Here is a 12,324-nt window from a genome sequence, read left to right on the forward strand (position 1 = left end):
ATATAAAATCACTTAAGATGGCACCTCTTGCCATCCAGTGCAACTGAATTTGGCAGCATCCACAGGACACTTAGCAAAAGTATGTATGCTGTAAGCACAAACTGATAACATTGTGACCTGTGCTTGGTAACCACGCTGCTGGAAAGGATGCTGGTGTGGTTGGCTGTGAGTTAGGTCCCACTACGCTAGCATCATTAGGAGCCAACATTTCCAACAAAGGGAAAAGAGAAACAAGTTCCAAAATTCAAAAATGTTTACATGTAAACGGTGAATATGAGGGACTGAGAGCTGGCTCAGTGGTTAAGAGCACTTCCTACTACTGAGTTTGGCTCCCAGCACCCACACCAGGCAGCTCACAATTGCATATAATTCCAGCTACAGGAGATCAAATGCCCTCTTCTGGCCTCTGTGGGCATACACATAAATAAAAATAAATCTTTTTTTTAAAGGTGAATCTGAATTGTACACATTCACCTGAGATCCAGATCTATTTTCTCTTAAAGCGATAAAGAGGCTGCCCCTAGCTTGCCCTGCTGGGGAACACAGCCTCTGGGGCACCCAGCTGTCACAGGGATTGGCAATGCAGGTCCTCATTAAAGTGAGTCTGGGGACATCCCTGACTCTAGGACCTGGGCAGGAAATGAGCCAAGTGAACCAGGAGCCTCCTGTCACACCAAAGGGAGAAGCTAGCAAGACCAATGGTGAGAGCTCATGAGCCAAGGACAGGGTGAGAGCAGAGGGAAGCCAAGGCTGCAACGGGCTACACTCCAGAGCCTGCATCTGTGAAGAGACTGTGGAAGACAAAACCCATTCACCGGTCACCTTTGGAGGTGCAAGACAAACACAAATTTAAATAAGCAAGAGCATCAATTACTTACCTTGCCTCTTCTGTGCCAATGTTCCCTAGGATATAGTTTTTCTCTGTAAGGAAGTATTTCCAGTAAAAGCAAACTAAAGACAAGATTGGAGGGGTGTGCCTGTGAGTATCCCCCAGACAACAGTGTGCATTTCTGTCAGGACCAAATCGCCTATGTATTCACTTCATAGTGTTGTGATCAAACACTACCAGAGCCAACTGTCTTAGGAGAACATTCGTTTGGCTTCCACGTCCGTCGTGTGTCAGGCCGACCCATAGCTGAGGGCCTGTGGCCTGTGCTGAGGGAAATACATCATGGCATAGTGCAATGCTTATGGGAGTGGAAGGCCCCAGGGTCCCAGGGTCCCCCTTAAGGACAGCCTCTTCCACTGTGCCTCACTGCTCAAAGGTGGCCTCCTGGTAGGACTACCCAGGGAACCAAGCCTTCCGTAACTGGGCCTTTAAGGGACATTCACCCAAACCATAGGATGCAGAAGCTCTTTGCTGGATACAATCAGGCCCAGAGCTCTAAAAGGTAATTTACAAGCAATACAAGGGACAAAAAGAAAGTGTGCTAAACAATACTTTAGCAATTGACCTCAGCCGGACGGGTGGCCTGGTGTGTGCAGGAAGTAGTCCACAGGGAGAAGAGAAGCTGGGATGGGAGACCGAGGATTAAAAGGCTAATGACTGCCACAGGCATGGAGTTCCCTTCAGGGGTGACAATAAATGGTCTAAAGTCACGGTAACAATGGCTGTGCCATTTGCAGAGTGCACAGAAAGGAATACCCTTTGACAGGGAGATGATATGGTTCCTGAACTGTAGCTCCAAACCAGAAAGAGAGAGAGAAGGCCTACTAAGCCACTGTCTGAACAGACCACAACAAGATTCTGATTCACCAGCTTAAACTCATGGGGCACTGACTGGGCTGTCTGGTGACACCAGGCATCATGGATCTTTTGGAAAGTTATGACAGTGGCACTGAGGTGTTTGTTTTAGTTCCTTATGTTCTGATATAAGTTAAAGTATTTACCTAGGATTTGCTTGAGAATATTCAGTTGCTGTGGTGCCTTGGGAAGCCTGGGTTGATGTTTGCAAAGCTAGGTCATGGGAGAGGTCATTAGACTCCAAGAGCAAATTGGATTGGTGCTTTTTAGAGATGGTGACCCCAGGGTCTGATCCAGTACAGCTAATGCAAGGTACTGGTACCTATGACATTTAAACCCTGAGTAAACCCAGGCACCCACCTGCAGAAGCCCCATCTCTCTAGACCTCCCTCTCTAGGGACTCCCTAGACATCTAACCAACTGTGCTACCCCAGGCCTGGTGCTCTCCCTGGGTACTGCCAGTGCAAACCATCCTGTAGCCTCCGGGCCCTGGCAGTGAGTTTTGTCCTGCCTCACAGAGCCTGTAGACTCAGGTACTGGAAGAGACAGCTTACACGTTGACATTGCTTTGCCTCACAGAGCATCAGAGCCTGGCGTGGATGTGGCCTTTCTGGGGACCCGGGCTGGTCTCCTAAGACGAAGCTTGTTTGTGGGCTCTGAGAAAATCTCTGATAGGTGAGTCCTGGGCACCCTGGGGTGTGAGGCCTCTGGGAGGGAGGGAACAGACACAAGTCTTGGGTCCCCTTGCGGGATGTAGAGCAAAGATGGTCTAAGTATGCTGTGTCCTGTGATTCCATGGAGGGCAGAAGACTGGGTTTCAAAGACCAGAAAGGACTTGGAGGAGGTGGTAGACAGTAAAAGAAGCAGTGGTCCATTCATTTTAGTGTGTTCTGGAGACCTATGGTGGTGTCTGGAAGTGTAGGTCAGACATTCCACTTACAGTATAGCAAAGGGAGGCAGGGATTGTGTCCTTCCCTGGGTCTAGCCTGGGCAACAGTTAGGTGTTCTAGTTATTCCTTCTCCTCTGTGGGTTATCCTTGGAGTCCTCACTGCACACAGATCAGAGTGAGGGTCTTGCCTGCTCCGGAACAGATTTACTATTGATCACTCCCCCAAGTTGCAGACCCACTGCAGCTAATGGCTCCCGAGGTTGGGATTTGCTCCCACCACTGTGGGGCATGCAAAGCAGAGGCCGCAGGTGAGCAGTTCTCAGGCATTGGGTGTTTTGTGTTTGCCAATGTCCAGAGATGGTTTGGGTTGTCGCCCTGGGAAAGGTGGAGAGATGACTGCCATGGATGGGAGCCAAGGGTGCTGTTGAGTGTCCTCGTTGCTCAGGACAGCCCCTGCAGCAGTCATCCAGACCCACAGACCCTACTAAGCAACGTGCAGATTGTGGGAGAACCCTGCTAGGGGGATCCACATACCGCCCAGTCCCCCACCCCACCTCTGGCAGCTGCTCTCTTCTGGATGATTCTGCATGAGGGGCAGGAGTCCAGAAGAGAGCAGGGTAGTCCCACCTGCTGTCCTAAAGTTCAGAAGCCTCAGGGAAGCGAAGCCTCAGACGCTGGAGGACAGTGACAGCTGAGCTGATGGATGATTTTAAATATTCAACTTTGCTCCCACTTGCCCACTGCCCCACTCACTACGTCCCAGCGCATTCAGCCACGGAGCATCTCTATGCCTCTTTCAGGACTCCAGTGAAGAGTCCACACATGCTAAACGGGGTTGGAGGCTTTCTAGGAAAAGCAATTTGCAGGTTCCCCCTCTCCTTTCTTCCTTCCCTTCCCTAATCCCCAGAGAGCTGGGGAGAGGAAAATGGCACTATCCTAAAAGGGCTTCTAAGGATGGGAAGACATGGCAATGCAAACAGGCCTTCCTTGAGTGATCAAAGACTCTGGGAAGCCGGGGAGCAGCTGCCTAGGGGGCTAGGTACACTGTGTATGCCAGAGAACTCCCTTTCCATGGACCACGGTGCAGTAGGCAACCTGGGGACTATGGAAGAGCAAATCTGCTTCCAGAGCGTCAAGCCACTCACTCAGACATCAGTTGTCTCCCTGTGAATTACCCACAGGTGCCACTTAATCTTGCACCCCACCCAGTTTCGCCCACTTCCTAGTCAGCTTCTGGACCAGCCTCCCTCTGTAGGATTGTGTGCGCTCAAGGAAAGCAACCCCATAATTAGCAAGGAAAAGCTGCTCCAAGCGGAGACGAACGTTGCACACCGAAAGCCTTTCGAAGTAACCATTTAGGGCAATCTGCGCCTCTTTACTGCATTGATAGAATAGACTGTATGGTTTCCCCACTCAGATCTGCCAGGGAGCCAGATAAAAAGAAACTATCTATACCCAAGGGGAGTGTACTTTGTTGGTAACACATCTGTATATTCCCCGCTCTGCTGGCCTCCCCTTACACCAGATGTTCCAGTGTTTTTTGCTTGTGGAAGAGGCAGGAATTGCCTGGAGCAATGCCTACTTGGGAGCTGATGGATGTTTTCATTCTTTCTTGTTGGGAGATCTTGACATGTAGGCAACATAACTGAGAACCGTGGACATCTTCCCTAGTCCTCAGAGTGCTGGGAAAGCAGTGCCCTGCCTTTGCTGGGGGTGGGGGTGTTTTCTACCTACAACTCGGCCAGTGCAGAGGGGAGTCTTAGTCTTGGCCCAGCCAAGATGATCCAGTATGGTACAAGGAAAAGGGACAAATGTCTTCTCAGATTTGATGAGGCACCAATCCTATTCTTGCAGGAAGTTCCTGACACCTGAAGATGAAGCCAGTATTTTTACCATGGACCACTTCCCGTTGTGGTATCGTCAGGCCTCTGAGCAGCCCCCCGGCAGCTTTGTCTTCAATCTCCGCTGGGAAGAGGCTCCAGGTAACCTACACCTCTGTGCTCTTCCCAAGAGTCGGACATGGGGCCAGGGCGACACAGAAGAGAGGAAAACCCCAGGGCTCCTTCCCTGCCTTTCTTCCTGACACTGCAGCTTGGGACATGCCTGGTGCTGCACACGGAATGTAGGGCTATGTGTTCTCATTCCCATCCAGCACTCAAGCTCCAGCATGGAGCAAAGGAAAGAGATCTGACCCAGAAGCCAAACAAGCTGACTCTTGGCCCACATTCCCCATGTGAGGTCAGCAGGGTTGATCTTGATCACCAAGAGGCTTCTGTTTCTAAGAACCAGAGCGGCTTCAAAGCTTCCATAGCTGCCCAGATGAAAGTCCCAGGCTCCGCCTTAGAGGTCTTAACCATGTGGCCCTTCCCATCTCCACTCCCCTCAGGTTACCCAGAAAGCAACTCCTGGGACATGAGAGAGACAGCCAGGGCCAGCCAACAGACCCCCCAGACCCAGGCCAGCAGACAGGGAGGAGAGGTGGTACCAAGCTGAGGACTCCAACTCCTAGCCCTGGTCACTTTGGAGGACAGCAGGAAAGAACACCAGGACCTTCACTGAGTGTGAGGAAAGTCAGACTACTGAGAACCCAGGAGGCCTAAGGCTCAGTGCAGCCTTACCCTCTTAGTTACCTTTGAGGAAATGGTGGCCCAGAGATGCTGAGGGGCTTGTCCAGGGCCCAGGAGGCTAAGAAGTAGCAAGTATCCACCAGGATATCACAAGGGGGATGAGTCCAATCCAGAGGGCCTGGGACTTAGACAGTACCCACTTGTGGAATGGGTGATGGGGTGGGCAAGAGGTCTAGAGGGCAACAGCAGGCCTCTCAGAGACAGCTGCTCTGTCTGTCTGTCTGTCTCCGTGTGTCTGTGTGTGTGTGTGAATGTACATCTGTGTGTATGTATGTGCATGAATTGACGAGGGTGGGCAGGAAGTGGTAGCCTGCAGAAAAGCCACTGTGTGTGTGCAGGCATGCCGACATTGACACAGTGGGACACACACACACCACAGAGACCTGCGCTGGGCCTGTGGGCTTCAGGAACCCAGACTTTCCAGGCTTCTCCCTCCAGGCTGAAGTCAGCAAGGGGGAATCCTGCTCTCCAAGCCAAAGCTTCCTTACTATCCACTGAGCCTGTCACTCTACTCCATGCCATTCTCTCCACCCACACACCCGTGTCTAATGTGCTTTACAAACATGTCCCTGCTAAAGCCCCATGATGTAAGTGCTGTTGATGCTCTCTCCTGGGGAGAAGCAAGGGCTCAGAGACGTTCTGTAACTCTCACGCAAGTTGCTCAGCACAGGAGCTGTTTATACCGCAAGCTAGCGCCAAGCTAGCGCCAAGCTAGGGCCAGGTCTGCCTCACTGAAGTCCAGGTTCTTTTGACACCCTAGACGTAGGGCAGGAAGCAGAGAGTGAAAGGAGGTATTTTTGTGTTTTCATGCCCAGGACCCACAAAGGAGGTTCTTGGGGCCAAGCTGAAGGTCTTCCCATGTTGTACACCTGCAGCAGAGAGGCAGCTCCTCCCACCACGTGAAGGGTTCCCCTCAGGAAAGACACCCACGGACTCCATAGATGTTCCCTGGGTGAGACCCTGGGCCCCGCCCAGCCAGGGTGACAGGCTGCCTCCTGCCTGTACTGTCACCAGGACTGCCTGCTGGCTGCTAGGGGAAGCTTTATGTGTCCACGAGGTAGGAGGGCAGGTGGGTGGGGAATGAGCTGCCAGGAGAAGAGAGGGAAGCTGGCAACCCAAAAGGGGACTGCTGAGGAGGGAGGCAGGAGCTCGCTCCCTTCCTACGCCCTTGCACACTTGCTCAGCCCAAGTGCATGCTTAAAGCCACGTGGACACTTCTGGGCCTCCCGTCCTCCCCAAGAGAAAGAAAATAATTTCATTTCAATAGGCATGGGGGTGCTGAGGAGACAGAGGCAGAGAGGGGTAGCCTCCTGGCTGGGCCTGGGGTCTGGTAGATTAAGTGCTGCCCCCTTGAGTTGTCCCTGTAGCTTGAGCCTATACCACCTGCCCGCACACTGGCACCCGCCAGCACCAAGGGCCTGGGGCTGGGACTGCCACATTCCTCTCTCCTCTTCCTGGCCTTGTTCACACAGGTTCTGGGTCATGTGACCATTGACACAAACGTTGAAATTTCCAAGGTCTCCAAAGATTAACTGAGTGTTTCCCCACAAGCCTCTGCTAGCTGGAAGGCAGGCTACAGAGCTAAACCTATGGAGCCAAGGACTCCTTCAAGGGACCCCATGTTCATGACTTATGGATATTTCCAGAAACAAAGTGAGGGGTCTGGTCTCCATTGCTACTCTGGTTCCTTTGGCTTTGCCTTGGCAAATTATTGGAATCAAGGACAGCTCAAGTGTCACAAGTCCAGTGTGGTTAGATTCTTGAGATGTGATGAACATAGCAAGGTATCGGGGAACTATAAGAACACACCAGTGTGCGAGCATGCGTGGCCCCATTACAGAGGCTCCACTGCTCGGCCGTCTCCATGAGGCTCTGAGAACTGGTTATCGCAGGCAGTGTTCACCAAGGGGACATTTGACAGAACAGGACAGGACATGGTCTTGGACCTTGTAATGGAGTCTGACCTGTAGACAAGAGGCCTTTGGAAAGCTGGCCCAAGGACGTGGATGGTCAGAAGTCAGAATCACACAACAGCCAGCCAGAAAGCTGCTCTCATGTAGAGCTAACACCACCCTCTTAATCTTGCTCCCAGGATGGCCTAGTTCTCCTAAAAGAAGTGAGAGGCAACCCAGGCCTCCAGGAAGCTGTCAGAAAGTTGTAGAAGGGCAGCAATGAATCGGAAAGTCATGATGGTGTTGAGTTGGGGGCTACCAACTAGGATCCCTCATAAATGTGTCAGATAGCATCCTGGCTGCTGGGATGGCTCATCCACTGCATCTGGCTCCTGAGCAAGACCATCACTGTCACCTCTTTGTGACTCATAAAGGCAAGGCAGGGTCACTCACCACCCAGGCCTGGGATGCTTACAGCCTGCCCCTCAATATGAGGTGCATGTTTGACTCTCGTACAGGTAGATTTTATTGTCAACTTGACAGCATAGAGTCTCCTGGAAAGACGGGGAACCCTAACTGAAGAATAGCCTCGGTCAGATTGGCCTTGATCAGTGGCACAACCTTTTTCTTTTCAGAGCTGAGAACCGAACCCAGGGCCTTGCCCTTTCTAGGCAAGCACTCTACCACTGACCTAAATACCCAACCTGGCACAATCTTGCCAACTGTAGAGGGGCCTAGGCCACTGTGGACAGTGCCGTCCCCAGACAGGTGAGCCTGAGTTGTGCAGGAAAGCAGGCTGAGCACAAACCAGGGAGTGGTCTAGAGAGCGAGCCAGTAGTCAGCTCCATTCATGTCTGCTTCCTGCTCCTGCCTTGACAGCCTGCCCTGACGTCCCTAAATGACAGTGTGTGACCTGGAAGTGCAAGCTGAAATGAACCCTCCCCAGGTTGCTTTTGGTTGTGGTGTTTGTCTCAGCCACAGGAAAACAACTAGGATAAGACATCGTGTGGCAAGACCGGCTGTGGCCGGGGTCCTGCCGCGACTGTAAAGAAGCTAAGCAGGATCAGCAGGCAGATGGGTTTGCTGCCCGAAATGGAGCAAAGTCATAGTGTCACCATGATGCTAGTATCAATTGGCTCGGGCTGGCAGAGGCTAAGGACTGATCTGGCCAGTTCTGATTTGTTCAGATGCGGGGACAGCAAGGGACCTTCAGGACACAGTTGAAAGACAGGTGGTGGACAGCAACAACCCATGACAGCACCAGGACCCTTCCCCCACGCTGCCTATTTCAGGGAGTGCTTATCCTGGAATTCCTATTTGCCTCCTAGTCCAAGGAAGAGACAGACTCGCCCTCTAGCCCCCTTCTGCAGGCACAGAGAATGACGGTAGTTCTCATTTTCCCAGATGGCCCAAGCAAGCCGGTGGCAGTGAGGGCCAGCACTGCAGTAGCTGTGACAGTGGATGGGAAGGCGGCCATTGCAGCAGGTAGGCGCTCGCTCCCCTGCACTGCTGTGGTGGGAGCTACAAGGCAATGTCAAGGTGAGGGCTGGCAGGGCGGGGTTGGCTCAGCTAGAGCACCTGTCTAGCTGGCCTGAGGCCATTTCCTTCCCCAGCACCCCACACACAGGAAGAATAAGTTGCCCTGGATGTAGGGATTCTAAATTTTCCCAGGAGAAAAACCAGGGAAATGAAGCGGATGCTTATGTCATTTTGTTTATAAAACCATAAAACCAAAAGGATTCACAGAGTCAAATGAAGCTCAGAAAGGTTAGGAGACCTGCTCAAGATCACACAGGGCAGGGACAAGCCAGGCTTCCATCCTATCCCTGGGACCCTGCTTTCCTAAGACATTACCTTGAGCCTAGACCTGGGCTCACGACTCTGCACTTTCTACCTAGAATTCAGGGTGACCAGGGGAGGCCATATCACAGACGAAGAAACTGAGGCATGGGGCAGTTATTTGTCCAAAGTCCCACAGCTACTAGTAGAGCTGGAGCCTGGGCTCAGGCCACCTCTCCTTGGGACCCAGAGTCACTCCTGTGCTGAGTTTGCCTCTGCTTCTAGAAGGAAAGCACCCAGTGGCCTCACAAGCGTGGCCTGACTTTGCAGTTTCTTGATGGCTACAACAGGCCTTAGCATCTGTCTTATTCTTTGAGCCTCTGTGATCAATCATGCCCTCCACATTCCTCAAGAAGCTGTACAGTCCATGGTCACTCAGCCTGGTGGAACTGGGGTACCAGGCACTTGTCTCATACCCCAGGAGCCTGGACAGATAGGAGGTCAATGGCAGGCAGGACCCTGGCCTCTTCCCAAGGCTGTGAGCATCCCAAGGAGGAGGAAGAGGAGGGGCGGGCCTGAGTTTCCTCAAGGAGCCTGTGCTACCTAGAGTCAGGATTCCTGTGTATTCCCTTTTGGGCTGAGGTGGGAGAAGGCAGCTCTGTGACATGTCCACTCCCTGGCAGTCTGTAAGGTGCCTCTGACCCTGTAGACAGGATGTATTACATCCCAGCAGCCCTTCACAGCTCAATTCTTCCAGAGCCCATGGCATGCACATCCCAGATGTGAGGCCCTCTTATCTCCCTAAAATCCTCCTGAGGTTTAGTCCCAGCAGACCCGTGGCTACCTTGTTCTGCCTGGAGGTGGCCTTCTTGGCCCCGCTACCTTGAAGACCTGGGAAAGGAGAGAAGGGATGTGAGGCCAGGCTGCTGGCTGTGCTTCCCCACACTCCCCAATTATCTGATTTAATTTTTAACTCGGAGCTGAGTTAGAGCCAGGAGGGGTTGCCATAGAAACCATGTCCCAGTGCCTCTAGTTGAACTCCTTCAGACAGTCCCTGTGACGCTCAGGGTGCCTGGCTGTGACAGAAAAAGCATGAGGCGTTAGAGACCTGACACTGTGAGTTCACCTGCATCCCTTCTGTATTTTCCTTTCCCTGGTCCCTGGCACAACCTCCCCGATCCTGGGACCAGCTGGGACCTTCAGCTCAAGGAGGGGTAGGTGGTGTGTCTGCTGGCCCTGGAAGTGAGCCTTGGGTGCTCTCCAGAACAGGCTGGTGTGCTGCATGGTGTGTCAGCAAGGGCTGTGTCAGAGACCTGTCCTGCTGTCTGGAGAGGCTTGGGTCACCTTAGGGGGTCTGGAGACACAGGGCTGTTACCCTCTGCATCTCCCTCTATGACCTGTGCCTTGGGCTTTGGTGGCAATGTGTGCTGTGCTGTCCTGCTTCTGCAGGGGGCTCAGAGGAGGCCAGATTTGGCTCTGCTACAGAGGGACTAGAGGAGGGTGAACCACCCCCACCACCCCACCACCCCCGCTCTGACCACACCTAGGAAGAAAGTCTCCCTGGCTGCATGGCTTTGTGTACCCTGAGGGTTCACATCTCTCTGATGTGCATTCCTGACTTAGTGAGTTGTCAGCCCAAGAAAGCTTCCAAGGTAAAGGTTCCATGTCTCTGAAGATAGAGTTCAGAACCACTGGGCTAGAGGCCAGTCCTGCCATGGGGGTAACCAGGCCACAGGGAGTCAAGCTTTTCCTCCAGGGCTGGAGCAGCAACCCCAAAGGGTTTCTCGCTCCCCCCCCCACGTGCTGCACTAGCAGCTTTACACCCCTAATTCTAGCCCCACAGGCTGACAGAGGCATATTCACAAGCCTAGCTGTGGGGTGCTTATGTAGATGGTCTCAAAAGGCCAAGGCAGCATTTGTGAAACTCCAGCAAGATCCCACAGACTCCAGGTGAGGCTAATAAAACCAAGGTAACAGGGCAGCCCTTAACCAATCTCCCCACCTCCTGGCAAGACTGGTCCTCGGGCAAACACAGACCATCTTCTATGCAAATGCAAGCCTCATGCCACATGGGTCATCATCTGCCCTTGACTGCCAGGACAGATGGGTCAAGAGCTAGACCTAGACGCCCTAACTGCAGAGAAGAGCAAGGTGTGCTCACCTCACCTCTGCTCTACAAGCTTTGCTCTTGCCTGAGACTCACATTTGTTATTGCCAGGCTGGAGCATGGATAGGTTTAAAATCCCAGCTCAGCCCTGCCCAGAGCTTGTCACCCTTGTGCCTGAGCCAAGTCCTCCCCAGGATGCTGCCGTCACATCCCTCCCAGCCCTGAGGTCCTGGGTGCTGAACAGGGGGCCCATCTGTCACATAGAGCTCTCTGCATCAGGGTGACATTCCTCTACAAATGGCTTGGCTGCCTGGCGAAGCAGGGAGACAGGGCACCATTCTCCCAATGCCCACATCCCCTCCCACCCAATGAAGCAAGGAAATACATAGGAAAATAGTCTTTATTGGTCTTCTGAAACAACAAACCAGAAATATAATTTTGCCTTTAAAAATCTTCTGTCTCAGGCTAAAGATATCACCACTGACAACAGCCTCCCTCCCCCAGGCCCTTAGAAAATCCCAGCTCTGGGATTGGCCCGCCAGCCAAAAGAGGAAGGAAGACTGAAGGCCTAGAGGACCCTGTGATCCTGAGTGGCAGTCTGTGCCCTCTGTCTGCCAGCCAGGGAACAACCTTGAAAGCTCTCCTGAGACTCCCAGTGCACACCCCTGCTAGGAGAGTGGGTGGGAGAAGAAGAGGAGGGGGGCTGCCAGGCTGCCCCGATGCCCTCATAGACGTATCCTCGGTGCCTCAGTGTCTAGCTGGCCTCTTTCTGGCTACCACCAAGACCCTTCTCAGGGCAGGGTATCAGCCTGGCATCTGCTGCAGAGGGAGACCAGTCTCTAAGGAGGGGACAGTTGAGAACAGAAGCAGCAACCCTGAAAATGTGCACAGCTCAGGGGGCAAGTCTCCATCCCAGATAGGACTGTAGCCATGGTTTAGCTTGGACAGCCCAGCTGCATTTGCACGCTCCCAGGAAACCAGCCTATGAACCCCTGGGGAAGGAAGCCCCGTTGCAGAGGACTCTGAACAGAATGTAGCCATCCTGTTCCTGTTTCTGCAGTCTGTTGGGAATGTGTTGAAGGCAGCCAGCCTCATCGAGGACCCAGTGCCTGACATCTGCTCTCCTTAAGGTGAACCACCAATTTCAGAGCATAGCTCAGAGCCAGCCTTGAGGTCATGAACAAAAGCTGCAGATGGCAGAGGAGGCAGGAGAAGCAGAGGAATGGAGTGAGGCTACAGGCTGCAGGAGTGGAAACTGCTGGATGTGCCTGGGATCTGGCAGGGT

General features: G+C 52.9%; 1 protein-coding gene across 1 annotated transcript in view; it reads left to right on the forward strand.

The window, feature by feature from the left end:
• The window catches only part of Cacna2d4 (calcium voltage-gated channel auxiliary subunit alpha2delta 4), a 115,142-nt gene that overhangs the window by 68,350 nt on the left and 34,468 nt on the right, over nucleotides 1–12,324 (forward strand). Inside the window, exons 25-27 of the mRNA XM_036181272.1 lie at nucleotides 2,324–2,419; nucleotides 4,489–4,616; nucleotides 8,558–8,638. Coding sequence (XP_036037165.1) covers nucleotides 2,324–2,419; nucleotides 4,489–4,616; nucleotides 8,558–8,638 — 305 coding nt within the window. The remainder of the gene's footprint in view (nucleotides 1–2,323; nucleotides 2,420–4,488; nucleotides 4,617–8,557; nucleotides 8,639–12,324) is intronic.

Source organism: Onychomys torridus, chromosome 3, assembly GCF_903995425.1.
Source record: "Onychomys torridus chromosome 3, mOncTor1.1, whole genome shotgun sequence".
Taxonomy (NCBI): Eukaryota; Metazoa; Chordata; class Mammalia; order Rodentia; family Cricetidae; genus Onychomys; species Onychomys torridus.